At 39.5% G+C, this 17,314-nt stretch overlaps 1 protein-coding gene across 3 annotated transcripts in view; it reads right to left on the reverse strand.

Annotated features, from left to right (window-relative positions):
- Window positions 1-8,688: 8,688 nt before the first annotated feature.
- Window positions 8,689-17,314, reverse strand: part of LOC141965460 (protein FAM169B-like) — a 40,856-nt gene continuing 32,230 nt past the window's right edge. For all 3 annotated transcript variants that reach the window (XM_074917118.1, XM_074917117.1, XM_074917119.1), the window contains 4 exons: window positions 16,506-16,688; window positions 14,062-14,190; window positions 10,068-10,171; window positions 8,689-9,061 (listed from right to left, as the gene is read on the reverse strand). In XM_074917118.1, the coding sequence (XP_074773219.1) occupies window positions 8,849-9,061; window positions 10,068-10,171; window positions 14,062-14,190; window positions 16,506-16,688 (629 nt within the window). In that variant the 3' untranslated portion in view covers window positions 8,689-8,848. The remainder of the gene's footprint in view (window positions 9,062-10,067; window positions 10,172-14,061; window positions 14,191-16,505; window positions 16,689-17,314) is intronic.

A 17,314-nucleotide genomic window follows, 5' to 3' on the forward strand; every position in this document is an offset into this window, starting at 1 on the left:
AGCCCCTCTCCCTCTGACACATTCGGCTGAAGAGGAGATCAATGTTTCAGGACAAGGAATCTTTTAATCATAATGAAAATGTGATCTTGACTGATCCGAGGTCACATTACATTAATACAGTCTTCAAAGCTTTTTTAATAATACAATTAACGATTTCTGCCATACCATTAAGAGAATTAAAGACCAAAAAGCTTAAGGGATATTGACCTATTCAGTTTCAGTTTTTACAATAACCTCAAAGCAACACGAACTTTTTTCCTTTTTTTTTTACTCCCCCCTTAAACTCCCAGATACATAATTCTTAGATGTGTTGTTCTATTTGTGTTCATGGATATCACACTTTACGTAAAGCTTTGGATAAGCCAGTAGAGGGGATCTCCATTCTGATTAGCTAACCCCATTTATCTTGGGAACTGATAGGTCAGGCCAGGACAGCTTGCACTACGGTAAGAAGAAAAACAACAACATTAATTAGGAAGGTCGAAACTACAGTTTGATGCAGAAAGAGACTTACTTCCACAAAGGCACGTTAATTCATCCCCCCCTTTCTCCAACCCAACAGTCTCATTCTCTTCCTTAACCTACCATCTCGCTAAAGCTCTCCTCTACCCCTTTGCAAATGATTTGGAAAGCTTTAAGGGAATTAAACAAAGCCTAAAATACATCCTGGCTAATTTTTGTTCACAGTGAGTTCACTTCTCAGCACCAGAAGCCACAGATTCAAATGGCATTGCTCAACAAGTGGTGCTATTAGTCGGCCACTAACTTTAGCCTGAGCAGCCTGGGGTTCAAACTGCTCCCTTAGCAGTGGGACGCTGGCTTGCATGAAGATCCACCGTCAGGACACAGTGGGGCTCAAACTACCAGGAGCCTGTGGCCAGAAAGGCAGGACTGATGGCACCGATATGGTGGTTGTACGAGTGAGTTCGGCATCAGAAAGAAGCAACGCTGTGAGTCTCACCCTGGATGAGTTCCAGCATTCAGGAAAGATTTTAGCCAAACTGGCATTACACCATGTGCGTCTGTATCAACTGAGTTCTCTTCTGTGCTTGGTTGTTTTCTTTCTTTTTTTCTTGCTTTTTCATGCATTATATATAAAACCTGGCAGTCCATGTTTATTTTTAAGTACTGACAAGTGAATCCAGGGTAAGTCATTTTGAATCGATTGCAGATACTGGCAGGGTTTTGTGAGAGAAAGCAGACTTGTCTGAGGCTCCACGCTACTCCTGGGCAGGATACAAGAGGAGCGGAGCAGAACTGCGCCTGTGCATGAAAAATTGCAGATGAAACCAGAGGACTGTGAAAAATCTATAACAACAATGAAGAACACAACTCAGCCCATGTCATCACCATATGAGCTTATTGTCCTGGGCAGGGATTCAACCGTGGGATTTGGCAAAGATGATTCTTTCTGATCAGAGTTACACCAATCCACTGCTACACATCTACAGAATAATCTAGCATCAAAGCTGCCAGGATTGTATTTCCCAGCATTTCTGGGTTCTGAGCAGCAGAATACTGGCTGCCTCCTGGATTTCCAATACCAGTGGCTCTTTCCCTTGGCTAGGGTAGGCGATACTGTTTGTCCTGATCCTGCTAAATTGAGATGTGAATTATCAGAATATGTCTTACCTCCCTTTCAGATCCCATTGCTAGAATGGGAGGGGACAGGGAATCATCTCTGTCATTGTAGTTATGCTGCATCAAAGAGACTGGCTGGTCTGAGACTAAGGCACTGCAAGGCTGTGACCAGGCAAAAATACAGAGGCAAAAACCAGGACTTCTATTGCTTGTAACTTATGTCAGCTGTGTCTGGTAGAAATCTGCCTTCCCATTCCTCTGCTGCACCACTCTGTAAGCTTAGGCCTGTAAGTCAAAAGCCAGGCAAGGGCAGAGCACAGCATGGTACATCCATCTGCTGGAAGCCAAAGGCTCTCTGAAGCTCTCAGTCTCAATGAGTAGAAAGACATAAGGTCCCTCCCTCCCATCCCCAGCATGGCAGAGCAACGCGCTTTGCGATCTATTTGACAACTCACAAGGATATTACCTATCGAAGTGCTAGTGTCTTTGATGCCTTAACTGTTCAGGCAGGACATGCTAAATATCATCTTGCAGAAACTTCTGATGTCTACAGGGAGCAAGACCCCTTCTTGACCTTTTCTCTTGCTATTTTGCTGGTTTTGTTCTGTGCTTCTCAGAGCTGCTCCTCCATTCCAGATGCACAAAAGAGGTCAAACTAGCAGAGGTGGCTTGTGCCAAAGGCTTTGGCTTCTACCAAGAGACACTTTAAAAGGAAGATATTTGTGCTTGTGACAGAGAGCAAAGAGGGACAATACGTCTTTCACTCCAATTGATTTACCCACCAACCTTCTACGCAAACAAGGATAAAAGCAGCATTTCAGTCTGTATTACAGCAGATGGGCTCTGCATGCAGCACAAGAGAAATAGCTTTAAAAAAGATTGAACCAGCCCCAAGATCTGGAGAGGGCGGGGGAATCAGAAGGCTCTTTTATATCATGAGACTTGAAGACAGCATTTACTTAAAATGCATCATAGTTAAGATACTTATCAAAGGCTTGGAGGAGAGGGGACATGCCAAGCAAGGAAAAACTTAGAAAATTAGTCAGTTGAACTAATCCTTTTAGGAAGGGGTTTTTTTTTTCTCCCCTCCTGCTCCTTGCAGAAAGCTGGGATGGGATTACTGTTTTCAGGTAGGAGGACTGAAGGTAGTATGCCACACAGCTGTATCTTTCAAAAGCAGCTTGAAATTAATGCCATTAAGCCAAGGCCGCTCCTGTTGTCCAAAGGGCACACATAGCTCTGAAGTGTTTCTCCTCTCATGGTCACTGACCTTTAACATACCACAGCCCAGAGAGACCAAGCTATTAATTTACAAATCAGATGCTGGTGAATGAATACCGACATCCCCAAATGTACTCATCATAGTGAATGCAACCTCTGATCTCCTCCCTGAGAATTTTTTTAAAAAAAAAAAAAGTTTAACTTCATCTAAGTGTCAGGTGGCTGGAAGAAAAGAATTCTTCCAGATGGAGTTTATTGATCTTCCAAAAATGGAGTCTTCAGTTTAAATTAAACCTAAAGATATTTCTTCAAAACACCACCACCAAAAAAAAACCCCAACAACCTTCAAGATAGAAAAATTCAATAAAGCAAGGATAAAGTCCAAGGCAAATGGAGAAGATTAAAATGAGACTTTACCATCAAGCTGGATTGTAAGAGGAAACAAATTGAAAAGCAGACTAATTACAAACTCCTAATTTTGTCGCCTATGTACTTAAATTTTATTGCATGCTCATCTGTAACAAGAAATATATAAAGGAAGGCCCAAGTCAATACCAAACAACCAGCTATAGCTGGATGCATTCTTTGTTTATGCAGTTGAGCAATAAATTTGACAAAGCAGAAATTCTATTTGGACATGCTAATTTTGTTTTTTTTCTGCAACATATTTGATATGCAAATGTTAAGAACTATCCAGCTAGGTACTGAAGTTTAGACTGTTCCCTCCCTTCTTCATCCACAGGAAACGACACTAAAATGTGGATTTGAACACCCCTAAATTACTCCAAATCAACTGCTGTGTTTTACTGACCTACCAAGGCTTTCTTTAGGAATAAAGGTCACTCGGAATCAATCCCAATTATGTCAGCTAGGCACTCAACTCTAGGGATGTCACAGCCTTTGTTTGGACACAGTCAATGCAAAGGTGCCAAGTTAGTCTGTTTTTCACACTAATACGTTCAGACAAGTTAGCTGTTTTTTCCTATTTTGGCACCTACTCATAAGGCAGTCTTTTGGATGGCTCACTTCTCATAATCAAGTAATAAAAGTGAAAAGTGTTTATTTAGAAGTATATCCTTTGTATTTCCAAACCTCTAAACATTTTCCACAAAAATCATAGCAGAAAGAAAGCATCAGAAGTTTCTATAAGGTGACCTCCAGCAAAGCCTTCAAGAGCAGCCTATGAGTGTCCGAACAGATCCCATAATACATTCATGTCATCAGAGAGATGGGAGGGAAGGATATTGGCCCAAGTTGATGTGACAAACTCTAAGAGTTGCACAGAGTTCCTACCATTTAGCAGACAGATGTATCATGCCACACTAATCATGGAGTGTGATATTGCAGGCCTGGAGGAATGGGAAATCACCCTAAAAATAGACTTAGCATTGGGTTTTCAAAGAGCAAGTGAAAGAACAGAGATTTACTTGCTTTGAAATGTTCATATTACAATCTTTGATTGGGATGCAGAGCTGCCTTTAATGTACAACTTTATCTTTGCACTGAAGTTTTATTTTATCAATTAAACTAAGCATTAAACATTTAAAAAAACCCCAACAACACTAGATTAAATCATCTTCTTACTTAATCCGCTCTTCTCTCCTTGGGAATGATCATATATAAAACACAGTAACAAAGGAAGAAGCTTAAACTTTAGGGCAAGTATAGACCATCCTTGCTTTTCTAATGCCGAGAATACTAACATTATATTACATGGCAGCTGTTGTTACATGAAAAAAAGTCAAAGATGCTCAGTAGTACTCTGATGCAAAGTATGTAGTAGACAGTGAAGGGACAGAAATGGAAAATTAGATGCTCAAGTTACCTGTCAAACAACTGAGACAGAATCATCGTGTGCTGGGAAGCCATGAAATACAACATAGAAAAGTCCCACCCAGGCTTTCTGATGAAAGAAGAGTATGAAAGGGCACAGTCTGGGTACAGTTTGCATTTTGTGCTACTCTGACTTCATCGTGGCTTCACAAATATTTGAAAAAATCAACATGGGCCCACTTGAGACAAACTCCACAGATAGAGTGAGACTGAATGGCAGACACAAGACAAGCTTTACCACACCCTCACCCTCCTGGCTCTGAATGGGTAACCATTCTCTGAAGAAGTCAAACAGTGATGTATTGAAAAAGTCTTGGGCACTGTCTCAAGCACCCAAGAGATGACAACAATGTTAAGCTAGGTAATGGTGCCATCTCGTGGTAATAATAAAGATGACGCTGGATCGACCACTTTTTTAGTAGTATGCTTGCAGCCATTGTGGCCATTAAAGACAACACATTAAAACAGATACCTCCTACTTTGTCGTCTAGGTTTTACAGTGCATGTTCACCATTAAGACACCCACAAGTACAAAAGAATCTCGTGACCATTTCAACGACAGGTCATAGCAGCCAAGAAACGCTAACCCGTAACAGTGTGATCATAACTGTAACTGCATCTCTGATGATGTTCAGGCTTCTAAGAGGAATCTGAAAAACTGAAAAATCTCTCTGAAAGGACAAGAAGAATGAATCAAGGTCGACAAAATCTGCATCACAGAGACAGATCCAAACCCAAGTGCTGTTCACTGATGTCATGATGGGACCACAAGGTATCTATCCCCACATTGAAAGAAACTTGAGAGTACCATAGCTCAGCATTAAACAGAAAAGCAAAATCCATCATAGGAGACTAAACCAAAATTATTTCAGACTAAAAAATTTGGGTGTGCTTCTAAACACAAAACTTTAGAACAACTTGCCAAGGAATGTGGCAGATTTCCCACTGCCCAACATTTGAAAATCAAAACTGTCACATCAAAACAATCTTTCTAAAAAGATGGGTTTTTTCAACCAAAACCAATGATTTTTGATATAGCAACCATGCATGAAATTGTCTGGCTTACATTATGTGAAACATCATGACAGATTAATGTAAGGAAATTTCTAGCTTTAAAATCCATATGTTTACTTTTCCTGAGAGCAATTCCAATACTTTATTTAGTTGGCACACACCCACCCAGACACTGCTAACACTAATGTTGATGTCTAACATCTTACTTGTAGGCCAGACTTAAGTGTCTGTTCGTAAGAACAATAGGTACAAATTTCCTTTCAGCAGATCTGCCATCTCTCTCATGCACACGCACTTACCTCCTTGTCTCCTAAGCAGGAATACCACTGTGTCAAGCCACAACCACCAGAGTGTAGATTCAAAAAAAGATTAAATCCAAAGTTTTGAAAACATAAGTCCAAAAACTGGAATGATTTTTCAAGCCATTGCCAACTTTTCCAGCACTCTGAAACTATCCTACCCTTGAGTAAATCCACTTTTCTTTTAAATATAAGAACTTCCACTGTGAGAGAGATACGTTTGTGCTGTTGGTTTTCTTTTTTTTTGTTATTATAACGTTCTGTTTAGACATAACATCCAAAACTGGACCTGTTTCTGATTCAGACCCTCTTAGGATTCTTGTGATCTCACCTAAGTGCTTCAGACTGCCAAGAACGAGTTGCAGGTCCAAGCTTCTAAATTAATTAGATACCTTAAAGCACTAATATAACAAAAAAGAAAGAAAAAAAAGAAAGAAAATCAATATTCAGACTAATTATTCTGTAAGTTAGCATTTCTGAAATAATATGGAGCAAGCCTGTGTCTTCCTGCAACCTGTAGCCCAGGAGCTTTGTACTGTTAAGTAGGACCTCAGAACTCCTGGCTCTGGTTCTTCACTGGATATAGATAATGAGCAAATGTCTGTATCCTCTTAATCTACTGTTTCTGTTTGGTGTGTTTCATTTGCCAGGCAGGGCAGATGAACTGAATGTAGAACATCCCTAATTGTCAAAAGTTTTGATTAGAAGGATGATGTGATCACTTTCTTTGATTAGAAAGTACAAAGCCATCTGCCAACACCATCTCATCAAATGCACCTTTGCTTAATTCTAGAATATGCCCAGTTGCCATTGTGAGCATTTTTGATGAAAAAGCGTTACTTAGAAAACAAAAAGCTAAATATAATCAAGGAAGACAACACTTACACAGAGTAAAGAAGCAACTTCCCTATGAGAAGAGCCAGTAATGTGCTGGTGATGCAGCCAGTGGACCACTGGATAATAGGTGAAACAGAAATTCTTTGGTATGTTGAAAAATTGCTCTTTTTTCCTCTGACACAAAGCGTCCCCAGATACAGAATGAATTTAATCAAATTAAGTGTCTGTCCTTCCCACACACAGTACCTTATCCATCTTCTTTATTGTAATACAAATTTATACAGTTTCCTGGGGCCTTCTTGGATAAAAGTCTGTTGAAAGACTTAAATCAGATTAAACTTCTCAATAGTCCCCACTTGCTGGAACAACTCCAGTTTACCTACCCCTGACATTTATAATATAGGCTGTTATGTGCAAATTAGACATGAGGCTAGTTTGCTAGGCTACTGCAACTCCAGAATCAACTTTCATGAGGAAAGATATAATAATTTTCTATCATACTTAGGAACAACTAGTATTGCAACTCTTCACAAATATTGTTTTAAAAAAAAAAAAAAAAGATATGTATTTAACCATATATTCAGTAAGAATATAGTCTGGTGCACACAGTTTCTAGCAGTCTTTATACCACACCCTTTGCAACTTGATGAATCAACAGCCTGAAGATCAACTATAAAGTTAGTCCTAAATGCATTCTCTTTGAGACAAGAGAACCATAGCAACATGATTAAGGCTGGCACACAATTCAGTGTTTTAATTCTCTTGGCAAAAACTTGTAAGTTCCAATTATAGCATTTTTAATTTTTTTTTTTAAGAGATGCCTACAAAGGTCTGATTTTGATGTGTCTCAGGCATATGGTTTACTGAGCAGCTCAGCAAGGGAGGAGCTACTTGGATACATGAACAAACACTATGTTAAATCACGACCTTAAACAAAAACGGGGTGACAGGGCTATGTGTGAGCAACTATGCCATACAGGGGGAAAAATATACATCCCCTACAGTGTACCTACAATGTCTGCCTACAGAACTGTCTCCCTGGAAATGCTGGATCAGTTTCTGGAAAGAAATAACTACCTCTCCTTGTTCCAAGGCACCCACTTAAGAATTACAGGCTGCTGGATCTATTCAGATTCATCAAGACCCTACTGCTGTTCACCATTGATCCCACTTCTGCAAAGCTTTCTCTGCCACTGGACTAAAGATCTGATCCTTAAGAGTTTCACCTGTAATCATTAATACAACATTCAACATTTAGACATTCTCCAATAAAAAAAATCTGATACAGAACCAGCTTGTGGTGAAAGAACAAAATTTCTTTACCAAGCCATAACATGAGTAATCTAGTGAAGTATGTTATACTTCCAAGTTAATTAAATGCAAAACATTAGAAAAGAGCCTACAGGAAATAAAATGTGTATAAAATAATAAAATATGTAATCTACACAAAGGTCAGCACCCTAAATTTACATGTAGAATGATCACAGTCCTATTACGCAATTTAAAGGCAGTTTAAGGCCTGTAGCTTGCTCACTCTTCTTCTCTGCACCAAACTTTTTCTGCATTAATGGAGTTTGTATGCCATCCTGTTCACCACAGGGTTTAAGGCAGATTTTTCTGCTAGAAAATCTCAAATGAAAGCAATTCAAGATCAATTGTTTGCTTTGAAAGGAAGGTTACAGCTGTCATTCTGATACCAACGTGTGTTGTGGTATCTCTCTTCCATAATGCAAGATGTGGTTTCCATAGAAATATCTTCTTACATCAGTATCCACAAGCCCTCCAATTATTCCCTTTTGGACATCTCATGGAACCAAATAAAATCTTTTCAGAGCAGAAAAATAACTAGGCTCAACTACTACTTAATTACTTGGTGAGACGAAAAAGAAAAGGACAATTAGCAAACAAAAGCTTTATTTAAAACAAAACACAAGATGGCGAAAATGTGTCTTGCAAAAAAATTATATCTTACCTGAAGAAATCTCTCCAGCATTACAAATTATGAACAGTCAGTTACAATTTTTAAGACCATACAGAGATTTTGCTGATTTCTGAAAGTGCAATTATGGTATAACTCGAAAATGTTTGGTGGCCTTGCCTCCAACTGAACCTGTTTTTTTTCTGAATCCTTTGCATTGCTGAGTATTGCCTGCACCTTGCTCTAAGTCCTCTTGTTCAGGACCCTGTGAGTTTAGAGTCCATGCTGCTGCTGTGTCATCTTTTTTTTCTGTGACATCTCCTGCCACTTTTCCAACAACAGGAATGTATTCAATGCCCTGAAATTAGAACCAAGACAGAGGGAACACCAAATTATACAAAACCAACATAAACAGTGTCTTGATGCTAATATAAAATGTCTCTGTCAACCAAGGCCACGATAAACATGCAAGGCAAGAAACTTAGCTGCATTGTTTGTATAGAACAGCTTCATTCCTGCTGCTCTGCCTGAGTTCCCAGAAGTGTCAGCATAAAGAAAACTGGGAGTACACGGAGCCTTGATCTGGCTGGGTGGGCTCTGAAGCCATGACCACAGCACAGAATGCAAGAGTGTGCACCACAGGGGCCAGTGCTGTCATAGCTCCCCCAGGAGACCCATGTCTGAAGAAAACAAACTGATTTCATTGTGTGGCAACCAAAATGTCCTGGGGAAACAACCCCTACAGCTCTTTGTTTTGCTTCCACTCGTCTCTCCTTTTTCTTTATTACTTGAAAAAGCCTCATTACTGTGATTTGTTTTTTTCAGATACATGTAGCCCTTAACTAGGTTTGAGCTTCATTCAAACCTCTCAGCCTGTTTTAGGCCTCCATCCTGCAAAAAGCTAAGCACAGTCAGATCTGCAGCTCAGTAGTGGAATAAAATAATTAGGACTGTAAGAAGCTTGGCTTACTCATTCTAAAGGTGTCACACTCAAGCCCCTGTATAGACACAGAAGAAAATCAGGGTTCAGTTCAGAAAGTCATTGCATACACACACCTTGGAATTCACTCTATGCCAGCTTAGTTACCATTCCCTTATCTCAGTGAGGATCAAACTACAACATTCAGTGAAAACTATCCTGTACACTTTAGCCTTTCAAACTACTATAGCTATATGAATCAACTATATATATATGTATATATATTGTAAAGCTATGATTACCCACATAAACCTATGGGTCAGTAGAAAAAACACCTATAGTTATCTGTGATAGTGTCTCATATTTAAATGGAACTACTTCAGTAAAAAGCAAAAAGGCCACCAATGAAAAAGTAAGTCATAAAATAGCAAAATAGTCACTGTACCTTATACATCTGCTCCACATCTGATTGTCTGGGTTTACTGGTTTGAGTAGTCTCCATACGAGAGACCATTTCAGCCTCTGGAGAAATGAGGTGAATGGTTTTGCCTCAGAAAGAGATATTAAAAAAAAAAAAAATGTTAGCAGACTTCCACAGCAGCTTTCATTTAAAAAACACACCAGAAAAAGCCGCATAAATGCTACCTTCAACCCCTCTTGCCTTGCTTTTGTTGATTAACCAAACCAGGATGCCCAATGACACTACCACAAAAGACTAAGGGGAACAACAATACTAGAAACAAAATGTCTCTGGGTCTTTCCTAGCTTGAATATTCTGCTAAATAGATAATCCATTCATCTCTTACACAGAGAAAACCCATATCCCTTCCTCTCTTTCAGAAAAGGCAGATACTCTGACCAATTCAGGTAAAGAATTATAAGTAATCATTTGAAATTTAATTCTTGCTCAGTCTGCTTATTTTTTGCATTAGCTTCACATTTACATGTTTTATGTATATTACTAAACTACTTCAAAACAGCTTAGGTCCCTGCCTGGAAGATTTAGAAACTAGGAAAAAATCATGTTAAATGATTTCTGTTCCTCCAATCAGCCTCAGAAGAGAAATGTCACTGTGTTCCTGTTACTATTTGGTGGAAATAAATATTACCATTTTTCAAACAGTAAGAATTAATTCAGAATGAACCATTGCAGCCATGTGTGACAACATACTAAAGACCTTTATTTTTATAGATATATGTATACATACAGACAGAAATAAGTGTGCATATATGTCTATGTATCTGTGCACACCCAAATTGAAGTATCAGTTGCAGTAAGCAGAGTGCTGCAGTTTACCTCTACTGCCACTAGATGCAGCCACACAACCTTGCAAAATTTAAAATTCTGACCTCAGGGTTACAGAAACCTTTTTTAGAATATCTATGATCGCAGAATTCTTACAACATTAATAGTATTCAATCCTGAGTACTGGGGGGAAAATATGTAATATGAGCAGAATTTTCAATTTTTCTTCTCAATATTTTGGTTCCAAAACAAAACATTGCAAATGTCGATGGGGATCTAAGAAATCAGAACAAAATAAGACTTGTCTATTTTCATGGTTGTTGCCATAGATCCAGATTGAAGCTGACAATATTGAATTACATTGTGTTTCTCTTTCTACATTACAGAGTGGGGAGGAATGAAGCACTATGTTCCCAAGTGACCCCCTAAAGATAGAATCATAGAATCACAGAATAGTTTGAGTTGGAAGGGACCTTTAAAGGTCGTCTAGTCCAACCCCCCTGCAATGAGCAGGGACAACTTCAACTAGATCATGCTGCTCAATGCCCTGTCCAACCTGACCATGGATGTTTCCAGGGCTGGGGCATCTACCACACCTCTGGACAACCTGCTCCAGAGTTTCACCACCCTTACTGTAAAAATTTTTTTCCTTATATCTAGTCTAAATCCACCCTCTTTTAGTTTAAAACCACTACTCCTTGTCCTATCACAACAGGTCCTGCTAAAAAGTTTGTCCCCATCTCTCTTACAGGCCCCCTTTAAGCACTGGAAGGTCACTGTGAGGTCTCCCCAGCGTCTTCTCCAGGCTGAACCCCTCAACTCTCTCAGCCTGTCCTCACAGTGGAGGTGCTCCAGCCCTCTGAGCATCTTCATGGCCTCCTCTGGACACACTCCAACAGGTCCATGTCCTCCTTATGTTGGGAACGCCAGTGCTGGACTCTGCACTCAGGTGGGGTCTCATAAGAGTAGAGTAGACGGGGAGAATCCCCTCCTTTGACCTGCTGGCCACATTTCTCTTCATGCAGACGAGGACATGGTTGGATTTCTGGGCTGTGAGTGCACAGTGCTGGCTTATAGTCAGTTTTCCATCCACTAATACCCCCAAGTCCTTCTCCACTGCAAGACCTTGTACTTGGCCTTGCTGAACTTCATGAGGTTCACACAGGCCTGCTTCTCGAGCTTGTCTGGGTCCCTCTAGATGGCATCTCATCCCTCAGGCATGCCAACTGCACCACTCAGCTTGGTGTCAACTGCAGACCTGCAGAAGATCTAAATGACTTTCTGTGTATGGAACATGTAAGTGCACAACTCCAGTGGTTTCCATTCTATGTCACATCATTTTCCTCTCTGTGTCTCTGGAAACACAAGCTTCTCTTTACGTGTATGGTAAGCAGCACACTAGGTCAGATGATAAAGGACCCCTGCACTCAGAAAATGTTTCTGCTTTATCTACTATGAACAGATAGCATGAAGCCCTGGAAAATTCTCTTGTTGTATCCTCACCAGCTATTAGACAGAGCTATGCAAGAGTAATGCTGCCTTTAGCACAAAGCAAAACCAGGGAAACTCTCCCCTAGCAAATTCTAACAGGCATTATCTGTCCTGTGCTCTCACTTTATATTTCCCTGGGTGCATAATGTGCACAGCACTGGGATAATGCAAGCACAAGAAGCACACAAGTAGATTCCATATGTAAGATAGATACAATAAATGTATTACACACAGTTTTAAATACTGGTTTTTTAGTGGGTTGATTTTCCACCGAAGATGGATGAACTAAAACCTGTTAAGCACATTCAGTGTAAAGGAAAGTGATGCCCAGTGAGCTGTGCGCCTGAGTGAAGAACATAATTTAAAACGCAGATTTTATTATGCATTTTAGTGCCAAATTCACTTGTTTCTGCTCCCTTTCACTATAAAGGCCACACTGCAATTCACAGTCCTTATAAATGTACAAAACCCCTCTTCCCCCATTCCTGGTTTATACTTTCCCTCCTTCCTCTTTTTGTAGATATGAGGCATCTCATTTATGTGCAGAACAGACCAAGGCAGTTCCCAGGCCTCGTGTGCATTTTTACTGACAGCCACTATGGTGGAATTATATCTACCCATGTTTTGGGTCATTTCTCTTTGCTTGTTTGTTATTGTACAAGATGGCAAAACAAAGAAAGAAAAAGGAAAGTGTACTCTCTTCCAGAATCCGCTTTCTGTTTGGATCATAGTTCTCTTCAATTGCCATTAATAATCTGAACTTAGCAAGATGGATTAAAGGAAAGAGCAACACCAGGTTTTGTTGGTTTAAAGCATGAAGAACATAAATATAATGGCTTCAGAGGAACCCAGCCTAGGGCTAAACTCTGACTTAACTCTCCTGTGGGGTACTGTAGACAAGATGAAACGCAACGTCTCAGCTGAAGGTCCCCAAGCCAATACAAAGCAGGATAGATGTGGGAAGTCACGGGAGCAATTTGCTCTGCAGCACTCCTGGCTGCACTTCCAGAAAAAGGCAATGTGCCCTTCTTTTGGAACCTAATGCTTATCACAGCTTGTGTGCATGCAGCAGAGAGGCCTGTCTGGATCCCCAAGCCAGCTGAACAGATTACATCAACAAGATGCCCATATGAACTGTCAAAAGGTTTTCCTACTCTGTCGCTATCTTTTGTGAAGTAACCAGAAAATGCTCCCAGCAAGAAGGATTTACCCTGTAGGAGAGTATTCTGAATCTTCCAAAAGCCATAATGAAAATGTTTGTGTTTCTATCCAAGGACGGTATTGGCAGCAAATTTAAGGTAATTAAACACATTGCCCATTGGCCATACAAATTTCTTCTTTGTAATGATTTCAGGGAAACAAACCCCTCTCTATAACCCAGACATTGTGTTGTGCAACAGGAATTTTGGGGGCTAACTTCTACCCTGCTGTACGTGCACTGCAACGGGAGTTACAGCAACTTTATGCCAAGATTGTGCTTTGTTCAGTATCTCTCAAATGCTCTGTAGTTCAATTTCATTACCTCATAATTTCTAAGAATTGTCCTGTTTACTGGGAAAAAAACAGTGGACTGCACACTCAGTAGTTTCTCCATGTGCAAACAGAGAAACCATCTATCTATTATCACTACCTAACTCTTGATTTTATTTCTTATCTTTATATAACTAACATGGCCAAGTTCACACTGTTTATTTTAACTCACTTCCTGAAGGGGATGACTCCATCTGAATTTTTAACCAGATATTCGCTCGCTGGCTCCAATCTCCTGGTGCTTCCACCTCCCACAGTCGCTTCTGCTCCTCGGGATAAGTCTGCAAGAATTTCTGGCAAACTGAATAGGAGAAACCAAGGGGTAAAAGCATGAATGAGTGAAAAGTACAGTGGATGAGGGAGTGTATTCTATCCCAGAAATGCTCTCAGACCTACTTTCATTAGTTCCTTTGGAAATCTTTTCTTCTCTCTTCTCCTTTTTTTTTCTTTTAGCCAGGGCTTTTAGGAAAAGTCTATGTGGAATGACCTGAACAAGCACAAGTGAATCCTGTTCATCTGCTTCCTTGTGAGCACAGAAATACAGAACTTGAAATGACTTACTGAGCCACCTTCTTCTGGCACTGCATCACAGAACTATCTCCAGACACTTAGCAGGCTTTAGATTAACTGCAGTGTGGGTTTTTTCACCCTCACTACTCTGAAATGAAAGGTGCTCCAGTATCTTCCAGCTTGAACCACTAAGAATGATACTCTGATTTCTGTTTACAAACAAAACCTTTGTATCAGTTTGCTGCACTTGGCCCAATACCACCCTCCATTTTACTACTGCTACCCTATACTCCATTGCTGGGGTTCATTTACTTTTTTGAATGTGGAAAGCAGGAAATAGGAAGAACAGGGGTACCTGTGTCAGATATAGTGCCTTCAGAAAGCACAGTCCCACTGATTCCTATCACTGTGCACACTGAACATTAATATAATTTGGATAAACAATCAAATTTAAGTTTGTTTATGTTATCAAACTCAAATTTGTCTGCTTTAGAGGTTTCCTTAGGATGTCTGCAGAGCCAAGAGCAGGTTTATGTTGTAACACAAATAGTTTAAAAAGTTTAAAGGGGATTTTTAAACTTTCCTTAACCACCATCCTGTCAGTTCCATCAACCATACTAAGACAGCAATCTGTAAACAACAAAATTGTTTTCATGCTCTCCTCTGTCCATTGTAGTTCCTCATACTACAGAATGGGTAATTTATCTTCAACATTCAGCTGACTTTAACAATGAGATGTTGAAACAAAAACCCTAATTCTGGTATGTAAACAGTTGCCTTACAGTAATGAGCATATTGGTGTCATTAATTTTATCCAAGGATATCCAAACTGAATTAATCATTTCAATAAAAGCTACTGAAAGTAACACATATGCCACAATAGAGATATCTGCTAAAATGCTTTTTACTTCTTTTTGGGCCTCTATAGCACATTAAATAACATGCTAGTGAAAACATTAGTACAGAGATTTAGAGTCAAAGTTTACATTCTTTTGTCAAAGTATGAGATTGTGGCTCCAATTAAATTAAAAATAGGCAGTGACTTCAATATACCCAAAATGTAACTTACAGCATTAGTATTTTTATAAGGCTTAGAAAACCTAAATAGAACACAATACAAGTCAAATTTATTCACTGTAAGCTCTAAACCTAATTGAGATGAAAGCATAGTCTTGCAATATATCGCTAGCATTAACACATAAAAAATGCAGCTTTCTGATCCATAGTGTCTACATCATTGATGCCTGCCGTAGGAAAGATGGATGTTACTGGGAGAAGAGAAAGAATGTAGTCAGTACTACTCCTTTCTGAATTTAGAAACTCCTGGATTACGTTTGCATACATTGGGGTACATTTGTATACATTCAATGACACACACTGACCACGAGGAAGAACAGATAAAGTTTTGCTGACACTTACTAGGAAATGGCTGTAAAGTCATGTCAATAGAAACATCTCCCAAAAAATGATGGTAAAGACTGTATGCCATACAGAGAGCAACTTTAGGACAAAATGCTTTTCTAAAGATAACAGTTTTATAAATAATGTGAGCACAGATATTTCTGTAAATTTTACTAGCAAAACCAGAACTTCACAGAGAAGGCAATCTTTTAAAAGTGCCAAATGTTCAAAGACAGTCAATACAAAACAAGTACTGATGTGACTGGATGAATGAGCAGAGCCTAGGTATATGGCCTATTAAATCTAATTTCTTACAAATGCAGTATCTACAAGAGCATCACGTGCATAGTGTAGGCTTGACAACATCTTAGGATTCTTTTCCCTCCAGTGTCAAATAAAATGTCTAAGGCACTGTCAAGGGCAATGACATAGTTCTATTTCTAAGACAGAGTGAGATAAGAATGCAAAATATCAAACAGGCAATATGAGTTCTATGTTTCTTATTGTCTTACATAAATAATGACCTACCTTTCTACAGGAAATTCCAGATGTCTCAAGAAAAGTAACCAGTTGCACACTAACAACAGTTCAGTTCAGACAAGTGCACTGAACTCTTATACAGTTAAGAAAATCCTACCAAGACCATATTGAAATTTATACATTATACATGACCCTTACCTAACATTTCCACATCAAATGATTTACCTTGATACATGGCAGCAGAAATAGGGCAGCTGATCCCCAAGGCATCCTCAGCCATGAAAGACTGACAGAAATCATGCAGCATTTTCATCCCTAGGCCACCTCTTCTATACTTTCTCCTGACAAATATAGTATCCAACACCGGCAGCATGTAACACTGACTGGTTGTACCATCACACAGGCTCCCTGAAAACAGACAGGAAAAAATACATGAATTTGAAAACAAAATCTGTATGGCTGCACTAACTAACCAATTTCTGTATGATTCTAGCCACAAATATTGCCCTGATACCTTTCCACAGGCTATGAAGATCACCCCAACTGCAGTACATTTGCATAGCCAGTAAAACACTTCCCAGAAGGAAGATTTGTGCCATCGAACTGAGAGGATCTGCTTAACATGTGGTTTCCAGGTCTCACCATAGTATTTTCCAGACTCCAGTTCTTCATAATTAGATCATTTAGGTACACAGGCAACATATATAGGAAGGTTCACTGAAAAAATGTAACTGGGCAATAGCCAGAGAGGTATAATATTCTGAATGTAATCTCAACATATTCCTTTAGCTTTTGGCTCTTCTGGTAAATCACCCCCCAAACTCTTTTTATGAAATACACTGAACCACACAATGCAGTATGATCTAAACTCTCAGAAGGTCCAAGCTGCCTGATGCAGCTGGGCAGTGGAGAAGGCTTCCAGAGTAAACTCCCAATATTGTTTAAGTTAACAATTTCATAATGACTGCAGGGAGAAGAGAGAGGCTCTCTTGGCCTCTGCATACATTGCTGTTGTGCCTTCCCAAATGGTATGA

Source organism: Athene noctua, chromosome 13 (assembly GCF_965140245.1).
Source record: "Athene noctua chromosome 13, bAthNoc1.hap1.1, whole genome shotgun sequence".
Classification (NCBI taxonomy): domain Eukaryota; kingdom Metazoa; phylum Chordata; class Aves; order Strigiformes; family Strigidae; genus Athene; species Athene noctua.